This window comes from Chiloscyllium punctatum, chromosome 35, assembly GCF_047496795.1.
Source record: "Chiloscyllium punctatum isolate Juve2018m chromosome 35, sChiPun1.3, whole genome shotgun sequence".
In the NCBI taxonomy this organism is placed as follows: Eukaryota; Metazoa; Chordata; class Chondrichthyes; order Orectolobiformes; family Hemiscylliidae; genus Chiloscyllium; species Chiloscyllium punctatum.
Genome location: NC_092773.1, coordinates 20,306,499 through 20,331,178, shown reverse-complemented (window position 1 = coordinate 20,331,178; position 24,680 = coordinate 20,306,499). Strand labels below are relative to the sequence as shown.

The following is a 24,680-nucleotide window of genomic DNA, read 5'->3' as shown; positions in this document are numbered from 1 at the left end:
AGGGACATTGATGGACTCAGGATGGCGAGGGGTGACGGAGCATGGGTTGGTATTTTGCACATCCCTGCTGACTTGCCCTTTGAGGTGGTCAAGGTCATGGGTTTCAGAGGTGCTGAGGGAGTGCCACTCTGTCAGAGGTGCCATCTTTCAGATGAGTGTTTTAATCGAGACGCACCCTCGGCCGAGCATGCCGTTTCAAAGAAAAACAAGAGACTTAAACCCGATGATTTGGACAATAATCATCACTCAATCAGCACAGACACAGAGGCAGCAAGATTTGGTGGAAATCAAAGCCGCTGTCGATTGACCTCTTGGTGCATGCAAAATGGCCGCCACCTGCTCTGACATTCCCTCAGGGGGTTGGCAGAATGGGTTGCCATTGGCTGTAGGGCTCGCGCGCGCACGTGAAAGGGAGATATATCAATGCAGCTGCTCCAGTGTGCAACTGGTATTCCAGCAACCAACAGGCAGTCTAACCTCAGCGGTGGGGGAACCAACTGGAAGCAATTCTGAGAGACAGGATTAACCTGCGCTTGGGGATTTGGAGGTCATAGTCTGACCAACTGGATTGAAGCCCTTTCTCCTTTGTGGTTTCTGTAAATGGGGGATTTAAACTTGAGGGTTGATCAATAGGTTCGCTGATGATTCGTGAGGTAGATAGCCTGAGATTACGGGAGGATGGTCCCTTGGGCTGGTGAGGGAGAAGTAATTCAATTGAGTTGAGTTGATCCACTTGCGCAGGGCAAACAAGGCGAGAGAGAATACATGATGAGCGGTCGGGACCCTGGGAATCACTGAGGATTCAGAGGAGACTTGATGGTATCAGGAAAAGTGGATTAAGTGACTCGGATTGCAATGGGATCTGGACCAGATGGGCCAATGGGCTGAGGAGTGGCAGATGGAGTTTAATTCAGATAAATGTGAGGTGCTGCATTTTGGGAAAGCAAATCTCAGCAGGACTTATACACTTAGCGGTAAGGTGCTAGGGAGTGTTGCTGAACAAAGAGACCTTGGAGTGCAGGTTCATAGCTCCTTGAAAGTGGAGTCGCAGGTAGATAGGATAGTGAAGAAGGCATTTGGTATGCTTTCTTTTATTGGTCAGAGTATTGAGTACAGGAGTTGGGAGGTCATGTTACAGCTGTACAGGATATTGGTTAGGCCACTGTTGGAATATTGCATGCAATTCTGGTCTCGCTCCGACAGGAAGGATGTTGTGGAACTCGAAAGGGTTCAGAAAGGATTTACAAGGATGTTGCCAGGGTTGGAGGGTTTGAGCTATAGGGAGAGGTCGAATAGACTGGGGCTGTTTTCTCTGGATCGTCTGAGGCTGAGGGGTGACCTTATAGAGGTTTATAAAATCATGAGGGGCATGGATAGGGTAAATTGACAAGGTCTTTTCCCTGGTGTTGGGGACTCCAGAACTAGAGGGGCATAGGTTTAGGGTGAGAGGGGAAAGATATAAAAGAGACCGAAGGGGCAACTTTTTCACACAGAATGGGCAAAAGGTTGAGAGCGCGTATGAGGAATTTTTAATCATACAGAGGGTGGTGGGAATCTGAAACTCACTGCCTGTGAAAGATGGTAGTTTTGATTTCTTGTCACATGCCTAAATACAGTCAAAAGTTTTGTTTTGAAAGCAGTGCAGGCAGATCATAACATACAAGGACATACAGTTCACTGGGTGCTTAGACAGAGCAACGCAGACAAGCTGACAGGAAGTGAGTAAAATCAAGGACTGCAGATGCTGGAAACCAGATTTATCTCTCCACCCTGCAGGCACTCTGCCTCCATTCCTGATGAAGGGCTTTTGCCCGAAACGTCGATTTTCCTGCTCCTCGGATGCTGCCTGACCTGCTGTGCTTTTCCAGCACCGCACTGACCTAGAATCTGGCAGGAAGCGCACAAAGCAAGATCAACATTACATTTGAAATTAGAGGCCCATTCAGCAGTCTCATAACAGCAGGGGCGAAATGGTTCTTGGTCCTGTCGGCGCATGCGGTCTGTATCTTCTGCCTGATGGAAGAGGTTGGAAGAGAGTGCGACTCGGTCGGGAAGGATCTTTGATGATGTTGGCAGCTTCTCCGTGGCAACGAGAAATGTCAACCGCGTCCATGATTGGGAGGTTAGCATTCGTGACAGTCTGGGCTGCGTACACGTCTCTCTGTCGTCTCTTCCGGTCGTGGGCAGACCAGGCCGTGATGCACCCAGATAGAATGCTTTCGACGGTGCATCTGTAAACGTTGGTGAGGGTCCTTACGGACATGCCGGATTTCCCAAACCGCCTGAGGAAGGAGGGGGTGTTGCTGTGCCTTCTTGACCATTGCACGTCCGTGGACAGTCCAGGACAGATGGTCAGTTATCGTCACTCCTCTGAAGCCCGATGCTCATGACCCTCTCCACCTCCGCTCCATTGACGCACACTGGGGCCGTGATGCCAAAGTCCTCATGAAATGAAACCGTTTGGATGCAGGCTGGCGACGCCAAGAGCGCTGGGAAGTGGAATGAGATTCATGAGGTGTTTGTCAGTACTGATTGGATGGGCCGAAGGATCTTTCGCAGTGCTGGGGACCACAATGTCCCCCTCTGCTGGCCAAGTCCGCGAAATGCAGGCACAGCGGCCACGGCCCCACTCCCTCGGTTCTGTCTGGCGGAGGGCGGGAACCGCGGTTCCGATTGGTCAGAATGAGGATGTGGATGGATCTGATTGGGCGGTAGTCACGGTGAGCGGTTAAGAATTGTCGGAAAGCGGGACGGTATATCTGATTGGTCAGTCGTGGGGAAGGCAGATGTGATTGGTCGCAGGGTGGGAACCGTGGTTTTTGATTGGTCGTTGCGTGCGAACGCTAGTTCCGATTGGTCCGGAGGCGGGGAACGTGGTTTGGATTGGCCGGAGGGTGGGAACGCTATTTCTGGTTGGTCGATGGGCGGGGACGGTGGTTCCAATTGGACAGGGGGCGGGAACGGTGGTTCTGAATGGTCAGTGGGTGGGGGGGTGAGTCTGATTGGTCAGCGGGCGGAGACGATTGGCCGGTGGGCGGGGCGGTTCTGATTGGTCGGTGGGACGACAAAAAAAAATCCGATCGGTCAGCGGGTTTGATTGGCGGTTGGGCGGGGACGACGGATATGATTGGCTAGTAGGAGGAGGGGACGGTCGTGATTGGCCGGCGGGCGGGGGGGGGTGGGGTTTGCTCGGTGATTGGCCGGCGGGCGGGTGCTCGGTGATTGGTCGGCGGGCGGTTCTGGTCGTTCGGTGAACGGAGGGTGTCAGTCACCCTGAGTGAGAGGAGGTGGGGGGCGGGCCGAGGGGGGCAGGGAGATGGCCGAGGAGCAGGAGGAGGGCGCGGGGTCGCGGCCGTGCCCGGACTGGGCCGACGACCAGCGGATGGCCTTCCTGTTCTCGGCCTTCAAGCGGAGCCGGGACGTGAACAGCTCGGACTGGGACGCCAAGCTGTCGTTCTGGGGCCCCGCGCTGCTGCGGGAGGCCGCCCGCCGCCAGCGACTCACCCTGACCGCCCGGGAGGGCGCCTCCTGGTTCCGCAGGAAGGGAGCTGTCCCCCTGGGGCTGGACACGGTGCTGCACGACCTGGCCCGGTGAGAGAGGGGGAGGGAGGGAAGGGGGTGGACAGAGAGTGAGGCCTTCCCCGGGGTGTGTGAGGCCTCCTGTAGTTCAATAGCCCCCCACCCATGGGGTGTGTGAGGCCTCCTGTGATTCAATAGCCCCCCACCCCCAGGGGTGTGTGAGGCCTCCTGTGGTTCAATAGCCCCCCACCCCCAGGGGTGTGTGAGGCCTCCTGTGGTTCAATAGCCCCCCACCCCCAGGGGTGTGTGAGGCCTCCTGTGGTTCAATAGCCCCCCACCCCCAGGGGTGTGTGAGGCCTCCTGTGGTTCAATAGCCCCCCACCCCCAGGGGTGTGTGAGGCCTCCTGTGGTTCAATAGCCCCCCCCCCCCCCCCAGGGGTGTGTGAGGCCTGACCCGTCCACCTTCACCATGACTCTGTCCCCCATTTCTCACCCTCCCCCACCTGCCCCCAGCCCTTTCCCTCCACCCCGAAACCCCCCCCCCATCCCCCCTCCATCCTTCACCACCACTGACCTCCCCCCTAGAACCCTCAGTGCCCACCCTTTCCCCTCACCAAGCCCCTCTTGTCCCCGCTCAACAAGCTACAGTTGCCGGTCTGTGCTGTTTGAGAATTATTTCGGTCGGAGCCGTCGGTGGGGGTGTGTGTGTGTGTGTGTTTAACCCTGTGTTGTCCCCCTCTCTGTCCCCCCACTGGCAAGGCGAGGGCTGATTCAGAAGGAGTCGTGCTTTGCAGCGAGTGTTGATGCTGGCTGGTTGGCCTGGGGTGTGGGCTTGTTCCTGATTAAGCCGCTGAAGTGGACTCTGACCTCTCTGCTGGGAAACAGCAGTGTTTCCCCCGATGAAGCCTACGTTATTGTCGAGCGCGTTCAGGTGAGAGTCCGTCCTTGACTTGACATGCCCTTTGTTCCCTTATACCTGCCTCACAGCGCCAGAGACCCGGGTTCAATTCCCGCCTCAGGCGACTGACTGTGTGGAGTTTGCACATTCTCCCCCGTGTCTGCGTGGGTTTCCTCCGGGTGCTCCGGTTTCCTCCCACAGTCCAAAGATGTGCAGGTCAGGGTGGATTGGCCATCCTAAATTGGCCGTAGTGTTAGGTAAGGGGTAAATGTAGGGGTATGGTTCTGGGTGGGTTGCTCTTCGAAGGGTCGGTGTGGGACACTGTAAGTAATCTAATCTAATTATTAATACCTCTTGTAACTGCACCAATTCTTAAACCTGGCAACATAGGTTTTAAAAAAAAGTACTTGGATGAGCACTTGAAATGACCACAGCGTTCATGGGCCAAGAGCTGGGGAGCAGAGTAGATTTTGTCAGTGTGGTATCGATGGGCAGAAGGGTCTCTTCTGTGCTGTGAGGTTGCAAGGGTATTGCAGTGGACAATCGGGCCACGTTTTCCACCAGCATTCTGCTGTCCACCCACCATCACGTCCCGGGCTTTGTCGGTTCTCACGGTGGACCAACTTAAAAATTTGAGTCCAGTTGGCTAACTGCCCCCGTGCCCCCCACCCCACCACCCAGGTGTATTGGCACAACACCCACGTGATACCCCAATCGGGCAGAGAGCGAAAGAGCTTTGCCAGTTCGAGTCGGGGAGTTGCCCAGTCGGCTGGGATCAGTGCTGGGTCCTGTTTGGTTTACCATTTCGGTTGAGAACGTAGAATTTGATTTTTGTTGTTGTCACATGTGCCCACGTACAGTGACAAGTTTTGTTTTGTGTGCAGTACAGGAAGATCATAACACACAAGGGCGTACAGATCAGAGGGTGGTTTGATCAAAGCAAGGTGTACAAAGTTATGGCTGCACGGAAAACGTAGAAAAAAAGCAAGATCAGTTTTCGATTTGCAAGGTCTGTTCAGTCTAATAACGCAGGCACTCTTATTAAGTTTGCACTTCGCAAGGTTGGTGGTAAACTGGACAGTGAAGAAGGTTACTTAAGATGACAAACAAGGACAGGACTTGTGCAATTGAAAGTAGGTCCTTGGGTAGTGTTGTCGAACAGAGGGACCTCTGGGTTCAGGTACATAATTCTGTGAAGTTTGCATCACCTCTAGACAGGGAGGTTACTGAGGCATTTCACACACTTGCCTTCACTACTCAGTCTTTTGAGTACAGGAGTTGGGAGGTCATGTTGCGGCTGTACAGGACGTTGGTTAGGCTGCTGTTGGAATATTGGGTGCAATTCTGGTCTCCTTATTGGAAAGGTGTTGTGAAACTTGAAAGGGTTCAGAAAAGATTTACAAGGATGTTGCCAGGATTGGAGGATCTGAGCTATAGGGAGAGGCTGAACAGGCTGGGGCTGTTTTCCCTGGAGCGTCGGAGGCTGAGGGGTGACCTTATAGAGGTTTATAAAATCATGAGGGGCATGGATAGGGTAAATAGACAAGGTCTTTTCCCTGGGATTGGGGAGTCCAGAACTAGAGGGGCATAGGTTTAGGGTGAGAGGGGAAAGATATAAAAGAGACCTAAGGGGCAACTTTTTCACACAGAGGGTGGTAGGTGTATGGAATGAGCTGCCAGAGGATGTGGTGGAGGCTGGTACAATTGCAACATTTAAGAGGCATTTGGATGGGTATATGAATAGGAAGGGTTTTGGGGGGATATGGGCCGGGTGCTGGCAGGTGGGACTAGATTGGGTTGGGATATCTGGGTCAGCATGGACGGGTTGGACCGAAGGGTCTGTTTCCGTGCTGTACATCTCTATGACTCTGACGCACTGTGCATTGGTTGGATGTTGGTGAGACCTCCTCTGGAGTACTCTGTCTGGTTCTGGTCGCCCTGTTAAAGGAAGGATATTATTAACCTGGAGGGGGTTCAGGAGAGATTTACCAGGATGTTGTTGGGAATGGAGGGTTTGAGTTGTTAAGAAATGCTGGCTAGGCTGGGACGTGTCCTCCCTCGACCTTAGGAGGTTGACAAAATCATGAGGGGTCTCGATGGGGGGAATGGGCAGGTGTTTTTGACCTCGGGTGTGGGATTTCTAGACTCAGGGGTATTTCTTTGGGCTGAGAGGAGAAAGAGATGAGGGGCAGTTTTGATTTTGTTTTTACATGGAGGGTGGACTGTGTGTGGGCTGAACTTCCAGATGTGGATGTGATTAGATTAGGTGAGATGACTTACAGTGTGGAAACAGGCCCTTCGGCCCAACCCGTCCTCACCGACCCTCCGAAGAGCAACCCACCCAGACCCACTTCCCTCTGACTAATGTAACTGACACTGTGGGACAATTTAGCGTGGCCAATTCTCCCGATGTGGACATCTTTGGACTGTGGGAGGAAACCGGAGCAAACCCACGCAGACACGGGGGAGAACGTGCAAACTCCACACAGTCAGTCTCCCCGAGGTGGGTACAGTTACAACCTTTAAAAGGCCTTTGGATCAGTTCATGAGCAGGGAAGGTTTGGCAGGATATAGGCCAGGAGTGGGCAGGTGGGACGCGCTCAGTTTGGGATTGTGTTCAGCACGGACCTGGTTGGGCTGAAGGGTCTGCTTCCGTCCTGTATGGCTCCGTGACGGGACTCGGCGAAGGTGGGTCCTGCAGACGCTGGGGATTAGAGTCAAGGTGGGAGAGGTGCTGGAAAAGCACAGCAGGTCAGGCAAGCATCCGAGGAGCGGGAGAATCGACGTTTCGGGTGAAAGCCCTTCATTGGGAATCTTTTGCCGGAAACTTCGATTTCCCTGCTCCTCGGATGCTGCCTGACCCGGCTGTGCTTTGCCGGCACCACACTCTAATCTTGACAGTGTGACCGGACTGCGGGGTGCAGACATTGGGGTGCGTTTCCACACCCATTCGGCGCTCTGTCTGAAATAGCAGCGAGGAGGGGATCGGCTGCTCGGGGGAAGATGGAGGCAGTGAATTGAGCGATGTGCCCTGTCTCGCGTGATTTTTTATCTTGTTTACCTGCACGGTTTCTGATCTGTACTCTGTAACCACAGTCAACAGGCAACTGACTGTCAGACTTTGCCACCTCCCTTCCCCCCCACTTCCGCAGGAGAAGGCAGCTGAGGTTTATCGGCTCTGTCAGAGTCACCTGCAGACTGCACACCCAGTGGTTTCCTTTACCCAGTTACAGGAGACGTGTCAGACCGTGTGCGGGGACGAGAAGACTTTCTACCTGTGTCTGTTGCAGCTGCAGAGGGAGAAGAGGGTCACGGTAGCTGAGATTGACAGTGATAAGGTGAGTGTGTGTGTCTCGCTGTCGGTGGGGGGGGGGGGGGGAAGCGGGCTGTTGTGCACACACTGGCATCAGCTGCTGCTACATGGTGTCACACAAGATAGGAGCAGGCCATTCACTCCCCAGATCCTGCTTAATCTGATCATTCAGCTCAGTACCTGCACTCTTCTCCGCCCCTCACCCCCCCCTCACCCCCCACCACACCCCAGAACTGCATGTGTGTGGTTCCCTTCAGCCACCTGAGCTAGATTGAGCACAATAAACCACAGAGCTGCGGATGCTGTGTCTCTGAAACCCGAACAGACGCTGCTGAAGAAACTCTGCATCTGTGAGGAGAGGGCAGAGTTGACGTGTTCAGTCTGTCGACCCCACAGCTGCTGCCAGACATGCTCAGTTTCCCCAGCGGCTTCTTGTTGTGGTGACAGCGCGACATCGACTTGCCTCCTCGATGTTTTGGCCTCCGTCCTTGCTTGTGTGGCAGGGGATTCCACAGACTCCCCACTCTCTGGGTGAAGACATTTCTCCTCTCCTCAGTCTGAAAAAGGTTTATTCCTTATTGTTAAACTGTGACCCCCCTGGTTCTGGACTGTCCCACCATCAGGAACGTGGTTCCGACAGCTAGCCGGTCTTTGTCCTTTGCGGATTTTCTAGTTTTCGATGAGATTTCCCTCGCCCCAGTCTCGAAACCTCCAGCGAATTGAATCCTAACCCACTCGATCTCTCCTCACATGTTGGTCTTCCCCTGCCAGGAATTAATCTGGTAAACTTGTGTTGCACTCACTGTGTTAGCAAGGACATCCTTCTTCAGATAAGGAGACCCCAAGCCGCACGCGCGCACACAATAGCCCAGGGTCTGGTCTCGCCCTGTGCATCCCCGCTCCTGTCCTTCAATCCTCTCACCACGGAGGGCCCGACATCCCATTGGCCTCCCTCACTGCCAACTACTCCTGCAAGGCTGACTCTCAGCCAGTGGGGGTGGAGGGCCACCCAGCTCTCATTCACCATTTCATCACCATTCAGGTCATCATCTGCCTTTGTTCCTGCTACCACACAAGACAACCTCTCATTGATTCACGTTAAACTGCATCTGCCATGCATTTGCCCACTCGTTGAGCCTGTCCAAACCGCACAGCGCCCGTTGCTGAATCCTCGTCACAGTTCCCCCCCCCCCCACCCCGACCAGCTTTGCATCAGGGTGGCTCGGTGGTTCGCACTGCTGCCTCACAGCGCCAGAGACCCGGGTTCAATTCCCGCCTCAGGCGACTGTCCGTGTGTGGAGTTTGCACGTTCTCCCCGTGTCTGCGTGGGTGTGCTCCGATTTCCTCCCACAATCCAAAGATGTGCAGGTTAGGGTGAATTGGCCAGGCTCAATTGCCCATAGTATTTAGGGATGTGTGGGTTAGGTGCTCCAGTCAGAGCTAAATATAGGGTAGGGGAAAGGGTCTTGGTGGATTCCTCATCAAAGGGTCGGTTGGGCCGAAGGACCGGTTTCCACACTGTAGGGATTCTGTTCTATTTTTATCTGCCAATTTTAGGAGCTGATCTTTTGATCCCTGGTCTAAATAATTAATATATATTGTGATCAACTGGGCTCCTTGTACTGATCGCTGTGGGAACCCCACTTGTGACTGCTTTTTGTGCAGAAAAAAGACCTGTTTGTTCCTGGTGTTTGTTCCTGATCCGCTAACCAATTTTCAATCTGTCCAAATACACTATCCCCAACATCCTCTTTCTGTACACTTGTCGACAGCTCTCTGTGTTGCTCTCTGAGCCTTCTTAGTGTGTGTGTGTGTGTGTGTGTGTGTGTGTGTGTGTGCTGTTCTGACATGGCGTTAATTCCCTCTGCTAATTAAACTAATCACCCAGAAAAGCTCACCTTGCCTTGTAATCTGTTAAAGTACGAGTGACAGCAAACTTCCAAATTCCACTATTTAAAGAAAATAATGTTAATTTATTTGTTAACTCTTAAAAGTGAACATTAAACAACTATTTACAATTCTAAGCCCCCCTTTCTCTTAACTGCTTCATACCTGCCTCCAACTCTGTAACAATATGCTGTTCCAGTAAAACACTTATGAAAATTACACCTGACTTAATTTCAAAACAGCACAATCACTTTCGTCTTCCGTGTCTTCCCTCTTCCGGCTGAGGATCTCCCTGGGTCGTCATCTTTCTTTTTACTGCGGATATGTTTCACGTGAAAAGGTAACTTTGATACAGAGTGCTTCGTAATTTCTTGGATCTGATGATAACAGTTGCTCTGTCTCTAACTTTCAAAAGGTTGGTTAAATTCAAGTTGTCGAAACAGCAAGCAAAACTCAGATAAGCATTTCACAGCCAAATGTTACATATTTTCAATTTTCCAGTACACTCTGAGACTGCCGTCTAGTCATATCACACAGGTACTTGTAAGGTCTCAGTTCAGAAAAGCATTCACTCTCTATTAAAGATACACCTTCAATTTGATATGTATGTGTGAGTATGTACCTCTAAACTGTACCAGCTTGCTGCATTCCTGCTGTAGATAGTTCTGGATTTCGGTTTGTTCGCTGAGCTGAAGGTTCACTTTCAGATGTTTCATCACCATACGAGCTAACATCTTCAGTGAGTCTCTGGATGAAGTACTGATGGTGTAGCCCACTTTCTCTTTTATATGTTTGCGTTTCCTTGGGTTGGTAATATCATTTCCTCTCGCTCGTATCCTTACATATGGATGAGGAAGGTCACCACTTCAACTGGGACGACACATCCATCCTAGGACAGGCCAAACAGAGACACACACAAGAATTCCGAGAAGCATGGCATTCCAACCGGAACTCTATCAACAAACACAGTGACTTGGCTCCCATTTCCCACCCCCTGAGAAAAAACAAGAAATGGTGTCACCACATGAAATGACATCACCCACCCAAGGAAACCCAAACATAAATAGAAAGCAGGCTGCACTGCCAGTACTTCATCTGGAGGCTCACTGAGGATGTTACCTAGCATGGTGACGAAACATCTGAAAGTGAACCTTCCAGCTCAGCGAGCAAACCTACATTCAGAGCCTCAACCTGAGCTACAAATCTTCTCAAAACTCGCTAACTTAAGATAGTATATATGTTAACTACCACTGATTAGCTGTTCCAACATAGTAACATCCCATAAACACACCCTTGGCAAAGGCAAATTCAGTAAAATGGATTGCCTGGCGTGCGGTTCTCCTGTCCAAGAGGAAGGAACGTGAAGAAAAATCTCCAAGAGAGAACTGAAGCTTCCTGTAATAGGGAGAGATGGATAGCAGCTTCCAGACCCCAGCAACTACCGAACGTTAAACTGGAATCCTGGATCTTTGGAAAGTTGACCCCACCCATCCAGGCTGCTTCTATTGTTTGAACATTTTTTTAAAAATAAACCTACGAGCTCCCAAGCTGTTTAAGTAATTAGCTCAGAGCAGGCTGCTTGTCTCCTCTGGCTGAATCTCTCTTCATTTAAAAAAAAAACACCAGGACAAAATACACTTCAAATACTTGTATCGTCACTGGGATAGTAGTGTTCGTGAATATATTCCCCGGACAGAGACTGCACGGGGTTAGATACAGAGTAAAGCTTCCTCTACACTGTCCCCCCCCCCCCCATCAAACACTCCAAGGACAGGGACAGCACTGGGTGAGATACAGGGTGAAGCTTCCTTCATACTGTCCCAGTAATCGCTGTCAGTCTTCCTGTGATATTTTACGTGTTCTGAGCACCATTCCCAGTGTCTCTCCCCTTTCCCACCCCACCCGAGTGACTGTTGAACAGAGCGGCCTTTTCCATGTGAACCTGCGGGACTGTGTTGCCGACTGACTGCTCGCTCCGAACCTGTCGTTGCAGGTCGTTAAGTTCAGCCACTCCCCGGCAAACAGGGCTGCAGCAGTGACTGAGATTGACGTCGGCGTTTACCAGCTCGTCAAGTGTGAGAAAATGTTATCCCAGAAAGTGGACACCCTATCGCAGGAGGTCGAAAGGTAAGTGAGAGCTCACTGGAGCAGTCGGAAATTTTACTTTATCATCTGACATGAAACAAAAGCTGAATTTGCGTGGCTCAGCCTGTGTTTAACCGACCCATGTCCGTTTACTGTCTCGCTTGGAGCTCTGGGGTAGCTGTTTCTCACTGGGCACAGACGCGGATGTTTACACTTGATTTGGTGTTTGCATCGAGCAGGGTAGATAAGGGGGAACTAGTGGATGTGTTAAACCTAGACCGAACCAAATGCCAGACTAAGTTGGAGACTGAAGGGAGTTCGGTTTGTCGTTATGCCGAACCCCTACAGCATGGAAGCAGGCCATTCGGCCCATCGGGTCCACAGCGACCCTCTGAAGAGCATCCCACCCAATTCCTGTGACCCTGCATTTTCTACCTAACCGGTCTGTCTCTCTACACTGTGGGAAATTTAGCATGGCCCGTCCACCGAACCTGCACATCCTTGGACTGTGGGAGGAAACCGGAGCACCCGGAGGAAACCCACGCAGACACAGGGAGAATGTGCAGTCTCTGCAAAGTTGGCCGAGGGTGGAATTGAACCTGGGTCCCTGGTGCTGTGAGGCAGCAGTGCTAACCACTGAGCCACCGCGTTTGTCTTGGTTGCAAAAGGTTCTGAGTTGAAAGTTATCGAAGCCTTGGAATTTGGACCACGGTCACAGACAACACGAGCAGTTTGAGACTGAGGTGGGATTCCTTTTACTGAGAATATCTGGAATTCCAACATCCTGGAAGAGCTGGGGATACTCATTCAAGGCTGAGATTGGTGGATTTCTGGATGTGAAGAGAATGGTGGGATACGGGAATGATGGGGTGGGGGGGTGTAGTGAGCGGGGTGGGGGGTGGGCAAAGGGAGTTTGGAATAAATGAAACCAGTTCAGGACAGGTTTGGGGGTCTGCTGAGCTGTCTGCTGGCACTGCGATTGAATGGGGTGGGAGTGGTACTGAGAGTCTTTGGCCTTGGTGACTGGGGAGTGGGGGTGGAGTCTCTGGCACTGGTGACTGGAGGGAGGTGGGGGTGAAGTCTCCGGCCTTGGTGACTGGTGGGGGCGGAGTCTCCGGCCTTGGGGGGTTGGGGGTGGAGTCTCCGGCCTTGGTGACTGGGGGTTGGGGGTGGAGCCTCCGGCCTTGGTGACTGGGGGTTGGGGGTGGAGTCTCCGGCCTTGGTGACTGGGGTTGGGGGTGGAGTCTCCGGCCTTGGTGACTGGGGTTGGGGGTGGAGTCTCCGGCCTTGGTGACTGGGGTTGGGGGTGGAGTCTCCGGCCTTGGTGACTGGGGTTGGGGGTGGAGTCTCCGGCCTTGGTGACTGGGGTTGGGGGTGGAGTCTCCGGCCTTGGTGACTGGGGTTGGGGGTGGAGTCTCCGGCCTTGGTGACTGGGGTTGGGGGTGGAGTCTCCGGCCTTGGTGACTGGGGTTGGGGGTGGAGTCTCCGGCCTTGGTGACTGGGGTTGGGGGTGGAGTCTCCGGCCTTGGTGACTGGGGTTGGGGGTGGAGTCTCCGGCCTTGGTGACTGGGGTTGGGGGTGGAGTCTCCGGCCTTGGTGACTGGGGTTGGGGGTGGAGTCTCCGGCCTTGGTGACTGGGGTTGGGGGTGGAGTCTCCGGCCTTGGTGACTGGGGTTGGGGGTGGAGTCTCCGGCCTTGGTGACTGGGGTTGGGGGTGGAGTCTCCGGCCTTGGTGACTGGGGTTGGGGGTGGAGTCTCCGGCCTTGGTGACTGGGGTTGGGGGTGGAGTCTCCGGCCTTGGTGACTGGGGTTGGGGGTGGAGCCTCTGGCCTTGGCGACTGGGGTTGGGGGTGGAGCCTCCAGCCTTGGTGACTGAGGTTGGGGTGGAATCTCCAGCCTTGGTGACTGGCGGGTGGGGTTGGGGAACCCAATACATGGACTCTCTCTTGCTGAATGGGTTCCCATTCGGTTGGTTCGGGGATGGAGAACCTCTGGAGGCACTGGAGGAGGTGGGGCGGGGGGAGGCGAGAGAGATGCGTGAGGGGCGGGGAAGGGACGTTCACTCAAACAACTCTTTCCGTTCCTAGATCCAACGAGGATGCAAGAAGCCACCTCAAAGCCGGCAAAAAGCACTTGGTGAGTGACGAACGTTGCATTTGGGTTTCGCTCTGTCTCTCCCTCCCGTGGATTGAAGCTGCTGACCTTGTTGCTGTGCGGTTAGTCTCCCAGGGTCCTGTGTGAAAGATTGATTCACCAGTCGCACATTGCCGAGAGCGTTTTTGCTGTGTGCCTGCCTGGGATCTTCCTGTGCGTTAATGCAGTCCCCTCTCACCTCAGGCTGGGTCCTTCCAGTCACCGTGTTCAGGGCAGCTGGTTCTTGTAGGAGGGTACAGAGATAACTCCTTCCCCCTGTTTGTGATGCAGGCCCTCAAGTCTCTTCGAATGAAAAGGAGAACAGAGAAACGGCTGGAGAATATCGAAGCAAAACTCAATACCATTCAGGTCATCCTCGATCGGATTTACTCCTCCCAGACGGACAAAACGGTATGGAAAGATTCTGTTCTCCTTAACTCTGGGCGTCCATCTCTCGGTCTCCTGCTCTCTCCCTTCCCCCTCCCCGGTTTGAGCTTGCTGTGATGGATTGTGCGACGTGAATCATCCCGCTTTGTGAAGAGGCGGTCGCGTTGCGCTGTCCGTCCTTCAGTGAGGAGAACGTGAGGACTGCAGATGCTGGCGCTCAGAGTCCCGAGAGTGTGTTGCTGGGAGAGGCCCGGCAGGTCAGGCAGCATCTTCTGAGGAGCAGGGGAAACGACGTTTCGGGCTGGAGCCCTCCATCGGGAACGGTGACTGGCCCGAAACGTCGATTCTCCTGCTCCTCGGGTGCTGCCCGATCTGCAGTCTGTGCTTCAGTCAGTCCGGCTGGGCTCTGCACCCTCCCTCCCCCCCCCACCCCCAGCCAGATTGCATTTACGTCGTTCTGTCTTTTTGCTGGCAGGTTGTGGAGGCCTATCAGGCTGGGCTTGGAGCTTTGAGAGAGTCCATGAAGGATGTGAGTGTGATGAAGGTGGAGAAGCTGATGGATCAGATTGAACAGGTAAGGCTCCCAGACCTCGAAGGACTGGGGGGGGGGGGGGGGGGGGAGCTTCTAGTTGTCTGAGTTGATGGCATTTAACCTTCTCTCTCTCTCTCTTCCTCAGTTCTGCAATATGCAGGATGACATCAACCAGACCCTTGCTGGTGAAAATCTGGATGTTGCAGGTGAGTTGTGGGGCTATCTGCCGTGTTATTATGGAAGCTTTGTGTCTGTCTTGTCAACTGTTTTTTTTTCCCACTCCTGCGCGCCTTTCCACCTAATCCTTTGGGAATTGAGCGACTCAGACAAGACTGCACACCGATTACGTTAGATCGTGATGTCTCTGATACGGTGTTCTCCCCATCTGTCCTGAATAGGAACCTGTAACTCCCCACGCCCTGATGTTACTGAGCACCCTGGTTTGCCTTGTCCCAGGGGGAGTTGGCACTTGCGTAGCTGGTTGTCTAATCCCGCGTTCCTCCAACGTTGAGGACACATTCCCACCTTAGGATTGGGAATGTTCCTGCTTTGTTTGATTGGGTTTTTTTTCCTAACACGTTTCACCAAAGATGTCCAATGACAAAAGCAGCCATTGGCTGTCTGAGTTCAATGGATCCACCATTGTGGTCTCCTCCTATAGCAGAGACAAGACCCCATCGTTAACAGAACGATGTGCGCAAGATCATAATGGGATCAGGCAGAGTTGGTGTGAAAGGGAGAGTGGGCTCATGTTTCATTTGTTCCTTGGTAGTGCAGTCAGACAAATTGTGAGGGGCTTTAGACAATAGATGCAGGAGTAGGCCATTCTGCCCTTCAAGCCTGCACCGCCATTCAATATGATCATGGCTGATCATTCCTAATCAGTATCCTGTTCCAGCCTTATCTCCATACCCCTTGACTCCACTATCTTTAAGAGCTCTATCCAATTCTTTCTTAAATGAATCCAGAGACTGGGCCTCCACTGCCCTCTGGGGCAGAGCATTCCACACAGCCACCACTCTCTGGTCATGAACTGTCCAGGATTCGGAGCTCGGGAGAGTAAGTATTAACTCCAACCTGAAAAGAGGGTGGTCCTTGAGCCCACCATGGGAACAGAGAGGCAGAAAGAGCAGTGAACTGTCAATCTTCACTCTCCAGTACAACACACTCAGTTTGGAATAATGTGGTATAAACACAAGCAAAAAGGAATCCTTGGACAGGGATAACTGCACAGGTTGGCATGGGAGGACTGTCAGAGGGTTCTCTGCTGGGACCCTCCCTGTATTTATGATCTGTCTCATTGCCTCGGATGAAGGGACTAGATGAGCACGAGTGAGAGTTACCGATGACTCCCAAAGCGCACACAGGAAAATGAGCTGTGAAGAGGAGGCAGAGGGTCTGTCGAAGTGAGTGGCAGGATCATGTGGGGAAGTGTTGCTCGGCAATTCCTGAGGAGGAATTGAAAAGCGATTTGGTATTGAACGGTGAGAGGCTGCACAACAGTGCAGTACAGCGGGATACAGATGCCCCGCTACAGGAAACGCAAGTTTGTCTGCAGCTGCAGCAAGTGATTGCGAAGAGAAAAGGCAATGGAGCACAGAGGTCACAAGGTTTTACTGCAGCTGGACGGGACATTGTCAGATCAGAGTCATTGAGCATGGAAAACAGACCCTTCAGCCCAACCAAACCAGAATCCCAAACTAAACGAATCCCACCTTCCTGCTCCTGGCCCATATCCCTCCACACCTTTCCTGTTCATACACCTATCCAAATGTCTTTTAGATGTTGTAACTGTTATCACGACATGGCGGTGAACCCTTCTCTGAATTAAACCAAACACCCAGTAAACTTCACCTCACCTCGTAATCTGTTAAAATGAGTGCCCAAGAACTCCCAAATGCCACTATTTCAAGAAAATAATACTTATTTATTCTTTAAAAGCGAACATTAAACAACAACTACTCACAACTCTAAGCGTCCCCTTTCTCTTAACTGCTTACTATCTGCCTCCAACTCTCGAACAATGTGCTGTTCCAGTAAAACACTTCTTAAAATGATATCAACTTCATTTCAAAACCACATGGCCACTGTCGTCTTTGGTGTCTGTCTTCTTTCAGCTGAAGATCTTCTTAGGTCGTCATCTTTCGTTTTACTGTGGATATGTTTCAAATGAAAAACTACCTTTGATAGAGAGTGCTACCTAATTTCTTGGCTCTGTGTTGATGGCAGTTGCTCTGTCTGATTCTCAAAATGCCTGCATTTTTATATTCCCGAATTGGATCATTTCATTAGTTTGATGTTAGCAAAACAATAAATTCAAACTCGACTGGGTTTTAGTATGCTGGGGCATAATTTAATCTGGTTAAATTTGAATTGTCGTCAAAACAGCAACCAACTCAGGTATCCACTCCACAGCCAAATGTCACATATTTTCAATTTTCCAGTATTCTCTGGGGCTGCCATTCGTCATATCACACAGGTGCTTGTAAGGTCTCAGTTCAAAACAGCATTCACTCTTACTTAAAGGTGCAGTACATGTCTTCAACTTCATAACACTGCACCCGCATCCACCACTTCCTCAGGAAGTTCATTCCACACATGAACCGCTATGTTTTTTTTTAAAGAAAAAAGCCCCTCAATCTTTTTAAAAACTCTCCTCTCACCTTAAAAAATATGTCCCCTAGTCTTAAAATCCCCCACCCTCCAGAAAAGACCTGCCATTCATTTTATCTCTACCCCTCATCGTTGTAAACCTCGATAGGGTCACCCTTCAACCTCCTCCACTCCAGTGAAGAAAGTCACCACCTCAGAACCCAAACCCTCCATTCCCAGCAACATCCTGGTAAATCTCTTCTGAACCCTCTCAAGTTGAATAACGTCCTTCCTCGCCTCACCAATGTCCTGTACAACCTCAACATCTGCAGTACTGGGTGTGGTATTAATTGCGCAATTAATTGGACATAATTGCGCGAGGAACCGTTCTCTAGAGGTTCACTTGAGTCGTTCTGGGAATGAGCAGAAAGTTGGACAGAGTGTGTCTGCATCCAGTCAAATTTGAAAGGCTGAGGGGTGATGGTACCATAACATGTCCTGTGCTGATGGGAAGGGGGGTGCCATGTTTAACAGGGGACACATACTAAGAAGAAGAGGTTTCCTTTTCAAACCGACGTGAGGGGATCGTTTTCATAAATTGTTGGTGAAATTCCCTCCGGGAGAAAGTGAGGACTGCAGGTGCTGGAGATCAGAGTCGCGAGTGTGTTGCTGGGAAAGCACAGCAGGTCAGGCAGCATCTGAGGAGCAGGAGAATCGACGTTTCGGGCAGGAATCTGGGCCGGGGATGCTGAGAGATAAATGGAACGGAGCTGAGAAAGCAATAGGTGGATGAAGGTGAGGGAGAAGGTGATAGGTCGGAGAGGGGGAGTGATGGACAGGTTTGGAGGGTGGTGCTGAGTTGGGGGCTTGGGACTGGGATATTGTGGCGGGGGGAGGGGAAATGAGGAAGCTGTTGATATCCACATTTATCCCGTGTGGTTGCAGGGTCCAAAGGTGTTCCTCGTCCAGGTGTTGGGTGGAAAGGGTTTGGTGATGGAGGAGGCCCAGGACCTGCATGTCCTTGACGGAGTGGGAAGGGGGAGTTGAAGTGTTCAGCCACGGGGCGGTGGGGTTGGTGGGTGCCGGTGTCCCGGAGATGTTCTCTGAAACGATCCGGAAGCAGGCGTCCTGTCTCCCCACTGTGGAGGAGACCACACCGGGTGCGACGGATGCAGTAGAGGGACAGGTTAATTTCTGACTGATGTGGAAGGATCCCTTGGGGCCTTGGATGGATGAGAGGAGAGTGGTGTGAGCACAGATTTTGCACTTGCTGCGGTGAAATTCTCTCCTCCAGGCAGTGGCGGCCGGATCTTAGTCTTTATCCCAGACGGAGTTAAGAGTTTTCATTTGAATCGGGAGTGTACAAGGTTCAGGACCGGAAACAGGAGTTGACGCCCCTATCAGATCAGCATGAACTTCTCGAGTTTGAATGCCCCCTTGTGCCTGCTCACTGTGTCACTGCTGCCTTTGTCTCTTGTGCCCAGAAGCTGTGGATACTGATGAACTGGAAGCCGAGTTGAACGCTCTTCTGGACAGGGCGGCTGATGAGACGATTCTGCTCCCAGATGTCCCTGAGCTGCCCATGTCCCCTGCTGCTAAACGGGCACAAGCCAAGCCTGAGGTGATGGACGGGCAACTTGACGCTGCACTCAGTAAGCTCTCACTTTCTGATTCCGGTAAGTCAGCTGTCACAGCGGGGGATGGATGCGGGAGGTGCTCCCCTCTCCCTGGGCAGAGATGGCGCACGCAAACCAGGCACACCACATGCTGGCAGGCTGCAGACAAAACGTCTCTCTCTATCATATGTGAACAGACCCTCACGCGCACTCTCTCTCTCGTGTCCTCTCTCTTGCGCTCGCTCTCTCTCACGCGCCGCTCTCCCAACCCCCCCACACCTTTCCTCTCCCCCCACGCACTCCCCTGTCTGTCTGTCTCTCGCACTCACTTGCACAGACGCGCACACACTCTCTCACAGTCACTCTCCTGCAGAGCACATTCATATATACTTTCAGGTGCCCAAGTATACACAACACACTTGTGCGCAGATGTAAGCATATACTGTACATGCTACACACACTCACGTGCGCACACAGATACATGGGTGGACAGATGAGCAAATTGACCAACACACACAGAGACACATACCCATACAGTCCTGTCCCGACATCCTGACTGCCTGTGTGTCCCCTTGCCCTCTTGCTGATGTTATTAGATTTTCAGAAATCAGCAGGTCTCAGTGATTGGGAACTGGTGACAGACATCAGCAGAGGGGGAGCAGGCATGGTTACTGATGTCTCCCAATTCCCCCCCTGCAGTAAGACCCATTGCCTGACCCACCGACAAGGTATATGAACATCCTCTCTGTCTCTCTGGTTCAGGTTTGGGAGGTGGTGCTGCATCTCCAAGAGGATCAGCCTTGCTCGAACCTGCCCAGTGAGCACCTGCACCGAGACAAATGGTGAGGATCATCGAATTCTCCCTGTCTCCTCCCCCTCTCCCTGTCTCCTCTCCCCCCTCTCCCTGTCTCCTCTCCCCCCTCTCCCTGTCTCCTCTCCCCCCTCTCCCTGTCTCCTCTTCCCCCCCTCTCCCTGTCTCCTCTTCCCCCCTCTCCCTGTCTCCTCTTCCCCCCTCTCCCTGTCTCCTCTTCCCCCCCTCTCCCTGTCTCCTCTTCCCCCCTCTCCCTGTCTCCTCTTCCCCCCTCTCCCTGTCTCCTCTTCCCCCCTCTCCCTGTCTCCTCTTCCCCCCTCTCCCTGTCTCCTCTTCCCCCCTCTCCCTGTCTCCTCTTCCCCCCTCTCCCTGTCTCCTCTTCCCCCCTCTCCCTGTCTCCTCTTCCCCCCTCTCCCTGTCTCCTCTTCCCCCCTCTCCCTGTCTCCTCTTCCCCCCTCTCCCTGTCTCCTCTTCCCCCCTCTCCCTGTCTCCTCTTCCCCCCCTCTCCCTGTCTCCTCTTCCCCCCTCTCCCTGTCTCCTCTTCCCCCCTCTCCCTGTCTCCTCTTCCCCCCTCTCCCTGTCTCCTCTTCCCCCCTCTCCCTGTCTCCTCTTCCCCCCTCTCCCTGTCTCCTCTTCCCCCCCTCTCTCCTGTCTCCTCTTCCCCCCCTCTCCCTGTCTCCTCTTCCCCCCTCTCCCTGTCTCCTCTCCCCCCTCTCCCTGTCTCCTCTCCCCCCTCTCCCTGTCTCCTCTCCCCCCTCTCCCTGTCTCCTCTCCCCCCTCTCCCTGTCTCCTCTCCCCCCTCTCCCTGTCTCCTCTCCCCCCTCTCCCTGTCTCCTCTCCCCCCTCTCCCTGTCTCCTCTCCCCCCTCTCCCTGTCTCCTCTCCCCCCCTCTCCCTGTCTCCTCTCCCCCCCTCTCCCTGTCTCCTCTCCCCCCTCTCCCTGTCTCCTCTCCCCCCTCTCCCTGTCTCCTCTCCCCCCTCTCCCTGTCTCCTCTCCCCCCTCTCCCTGTCTCCTCTCCCCCCTCTCCCTGTCTCCTCTCCCCCCTCTCCCTGTCTCCTCTCCCCCCCTCTCCCTGTCTCCTCTCCCCCCTCTCCCTGTCTCCTCTCCCCCCTCTCCCTGTCTCCTCTCCCCCCCTCTCCCTGTCTCCTCTCCCCCCTCTCCCTGTCTCCTCTCCCCCCTCTCCCTGTCTCCTCTCCCCCCTCTCCCTGTCTCCTCTCCCCCCTCTCCCTGTCTCCTCTCCCCCCTCTCCCTGTCTCCTCTCCCCCCTCTCCCTGTCTCCTCTCCCCCCTCTCCCTGTCTCCTCTCCCCCCTCTCCCTGTCTCCTCTCCCTCTGTCTCACCTCATGAGGGGCAAGACGAGGGGAGGCCATCGTGGAGAACACGCTGCTCTCTGAATACGTTTGGGATCTGGGAAATGGGTGATCTCAGAGGATTCTGCATTTTTTTTCTTCTCTTTGGGAAGGACAGTGCCAAGTCGTGTTTTTATTCAGTCCTGGCTCTCTGACAACAAATGTTCGCACGGCGCTGGTGGGACTTTGATCTTTGCCATCGGGGAGGAGCCGGTTGTGACCAGGAGGTGGCAGCTCCGAGCTGACCCAGGAAGCTTCAGATCATGATGACCACGGACGTGGTGCCCCCTTGTAGATACCTGGTCAGTGACCCTGCTAAGAGCCAGTGGTGGTTGGAAGACTGGGAGGCTGTCTGCTCTGAGCCTTAGAGACCGTTATCAGGACAGAACCGTGCATCGATCGAGTAGTCAGTTCTGTCCTCTGTGCACTGTGTGGTCTTGGTGCTGTTTGTTTTGTCTGAACCCCATGGAGACCAGCCAGCAAGTCCCACTTCCCTCTGCACCCCATTGATCTTCTGTAGCTGCTAGACTCAAGTCTCCGTGACACGTGTGGTCGTCTGTTCCTGTCGCATGTGTTTTTGTCGAAGAACTCCACGTTGTAAAGTATTCACAAGCCTTTCGGTTTTCTCGAATCAGAAATAAAGAACTTTTTTGATATGTAAAAACGAAACTCCATCTGCTCTCTCCCGAACACGTGCTTGTTTGTGACACGTCCAGTCGGTGGGGGAGGTGAGTGATCGTTGACATGATCGGGGAAGCATGGGGCCTTTTAATCTCCCCCGACTTGAGGCAGGGGTTTGTCGGTCCAAACCTCCCTGCGCAGTTATTTCAAATACAAGCTGCTGCTGTTCCTCACCAGCCTCCTGATCTCTGTATGGAGCTGGGTGGGGGAGCAGAGATTGATGACCCCCATGGGTCAGGATCTTCGATTCGATCAGCACCAGGGAAAACGGCTTGTTGATCTCCCCTCCGCTGTTTCAGGAAGGGACCGTGATGCAGCTGCGAAAACACCAGTTTGCCAACTTGGCCAAACAGCAAGGGATGCTGGGTACACTGGCCAACTAAAACTCTGACATCACAAAACCCACTCACCAGACAGACACAGTGCTAACACAACAGCTAAAGACATTAGCGTCATGTAAAAGGCAACAGTTATCCTGGCCCACCTACCACATACCACCCCCCCCCCCGCCCAATCAAACGGAATCCTTGATCATGTAAAGTCAGTCAACTGGGTTAGTCAGTGGTTAGCACTGCTGCTTCACGGCACCAGGTTCGATTCCAGTCTCTGGTGACTGTGTGTGGAGTTTCACCCATGTCTGCATGGGTTTCCTCCCACAATCCAAAGATGTGCAGGTTCGGGTGGATTGGCCGGCTGAATTGCTCACAGAGCCCAGGGATGTGCGGGCTGGGTGGCTGTGCCATGGGAAATGCAGGGTTCAGGTAAGGGTTCAGGTAAGGGCTTTTGCGCGAAACGTCGATTTCGCTGCTCGTTGGATGCTGCCTGAACTGTTGTGCTCTTCCAGCACCACTAATCCAGTATTAGGGTAAGGGAGGGTCCAGTTGGGTGGCTCTTGGGAGGGTCAGTGTAGACTGGACACGACAAACGCTGGGCTTCCATGCTGTCGAGATTCTAGGAGGCAAATGCTTGAGAAACTGATCCCTGATTGGACAGGAAGGATAACATTTGCTGACAAACCCTGGTTTGGAAACAGTACTTCCCCGATCTTGTAAAGACAGGCTGAAGCAGCAGTGAAGTGCTATTCAAAGGCGAGGGAGGGAGGAAGATAGGCTATCTGAAGAGATATAAGCATTCAATCCGTACTTAACAAAGGAAGCTGTTAAATTGATCGTACACACTAGGTAGCTGGTCATCCAAGCATGATAATCACTTTATCCGTGACCACAATGCCAGGGACTTAGGCCAAATTGTTGCTTTGTAATACAGCCAAAGCGAGATAAAGATTAACTCTTTTTTTTGGTTCCCAACTAATATTTTAATTCTCATTTAAAAGCCACCTTGAGCCTGACGAACATTGGGGAGAAAGTGAGGACCGCAGATGCTGAAGATCAGCGTCAAGAGAGTGGCGCTGGAAAAGCACAGCAGGTCTGGCAGCATCCGAGGAACAAGAAAATCGACCTTTCGGGCAGAAGTGCGAGATGAGAATTCCTGCTGAAGTGGTTCTGCTCGAAACGTTGTCTCTCCTGCTGCTCAGATGCTGCCTGCCTGCCTGACTGTGCTTTTCCAGCACCACGCTCTTGACCCTAACTAAGACTGGGTAAATGCTGGGAACAGGGATAGGTAGAAATGGGGGATTTAGTTTTCAAATTTGCATTTGGCAAGTCTTCAGCAGGACCATTATAACTTGAGATTCCATACCCGAATGTGTTCATGTTCAGTGCTGAGGGTTGTTCACGTTGTCAAAGGGCTTGAGACTGGACATGTTCCGACTTTTAGTTTTGTGTGGTTTATTTCCAAGTTTCATATTGACGATTGCAGTAACAGTGGACGGGTGAGCATTAAGAAAAATGGTGAACTATAAATGTGACTGTACAGAAATAATGTTTTTTTTTACATAGTGCCAGAGACAGTCTGCTTACTCTCCCAAGTTTTACGCAGAGAGTTGTCTTTATGCAGTGAGATGCGAATGCATGGAATGTATTGCTAGCTATGGTGGTGGAAGCAGAGTCATTGGGGACATTTAAGTGGCTGATGGTATTCCACATGGAGAGCAATGAGTTGAGGGGTGCGTAGGTTAGGTTACTATGTTTTACATTATGATTAAATCTCGGCACAACACTGGGCCAAAGGGCCTGTTCTGTGCTGTACTTTTCTATGTTCTACGTTCGACATTGCCCTTCTCAATTTCCGTCCAATGTTTGTTGTGACTGGCCTGAGGCAGTCAGCCCGTATCCAACATTCCCATTGTGCGTAACCACTTGGGTAAGGTTTTAAGGCAAGTGGATGTGTTAAAACATTGAAGAGGGGAATTACATGAATACATACAGGATGTGTACATGCATTAGCAGACATCTTAAGAATCAAAGGAACCTTCTCTGTATTCTTTAAGATTACAGATCATAACTTGCAGCCTGTGCTTTCGTTTAACTTCTCCATTTGTGTTATGGAATAATGTCAAATTTGGACACATTTAATGAGCAGCAGTTATCTTCAGGTTGGCAGATTACTTGAGGAAAAAAAGGTTCTCATAATTACCCTGCCCTGGGTTGCAGGTTTCATTCGTATGAAAATCCTAGAACTGCTTTTTGAGTCACATTCTCAAGATAACTTAAGTTTTATAGAAAAAAAAGGTGATATCTCAGCTCAGACAATGGGTTTAAGGTGTGAGGTTAGAGTCAGACTGATTCCACTTTCAAAGTGGAATTGAAAAAATGCTACACGGATTGACTGCCTGTCGAGTGTGTGCTTTTTGAACAAAATAGAATGTTCCTGCAAATATAATTCTGCAAGTGTAAATTCACCCCACTGACTTCTAGTGGTGTATGTGTGCACGAGAGATAGTGACTGTGTGTGTGTGTGATGGAGTTTAAACCTGTGA

The 24,680-nt window shown here is 52.3% G+C and overlaps 1 protein-coding gene across 5 annotated transcripts; it reads left to right on the top strand.

The window, feature by feature from the left end:
- Positions 1–3,277: 3,277 nt before the first annotated feature.
- Positions 3,278–21,790, top strand: chmp7 (charged multivesicular body protein 7). 5 transcript variants are annotated; one of them, XM_072554197.1, is made up of 11 exons: positions 3,278–3,591; positions 4,279–4,450; positions 7,570–7,755; positions 11,611–11,744; positions 13,790–13,838; positions 14,127–14,246; positions 14,698–14,796; positions 14,900–14,960; positions 18,834–19,022; positions 19,725–19,804; positions 21,240–21,790. In XM_072554197.1, the coding sequence occupies exons 1-10, from the start codon at positions 3,317–3,319 to the stop codon at positions 19,781–19,783; spliced, it is 1,344 nt and encodes a 447-aa protein (XP_072410298.1). In that variant the 5' UTR covers positions 3,278–3,316; the 3' UTR covers positions 19,784–19,804; positions 21,240–21,790. The 5 variants fall into 5 exon arrangements, with proteins under 5 accessions (XP_072410298.1, XP_072410299.1, XP_072410300.1 ...); XM_072554198.1 differs by having other exon boundaries at positions 18,831–18,998; XM_072554199.1 differs by having other exon boundaries at positions 18,831–18,998; positions 21,235–21,790.
- Positions 21,791–24,680: the final 2,890 nt, after the last annotated feature.

What these genes read in the sequence shown, in the direction of transcription:
- chmp7 (XM_072554195.1), top strand. Translation starts at nt 3,317, where the DNA reads ATGGCCGAGGAGCAGGAGGAGGGCGCGGGGTCGCGGCCGTGCCCGGAC. An exon ending in CTGAGATTGACAGTGATAAG is followed by an intron (nt 7,756 to 11,610) that starts GTGAGTGTGTGT and finishes CTGTCGTTGCAG; the next exon opens with GTCGTTAAGTTCAGCCACTC. An exon ending in CCTCCCAGACGGACAAAACG is followed by an intron (nt 14,247 to 14,697) that starts GTATGGAAAGAT and finishes TTTTGCTGGCAG; the next exon opens with GTTGTGGAGGCCTATCAGGC.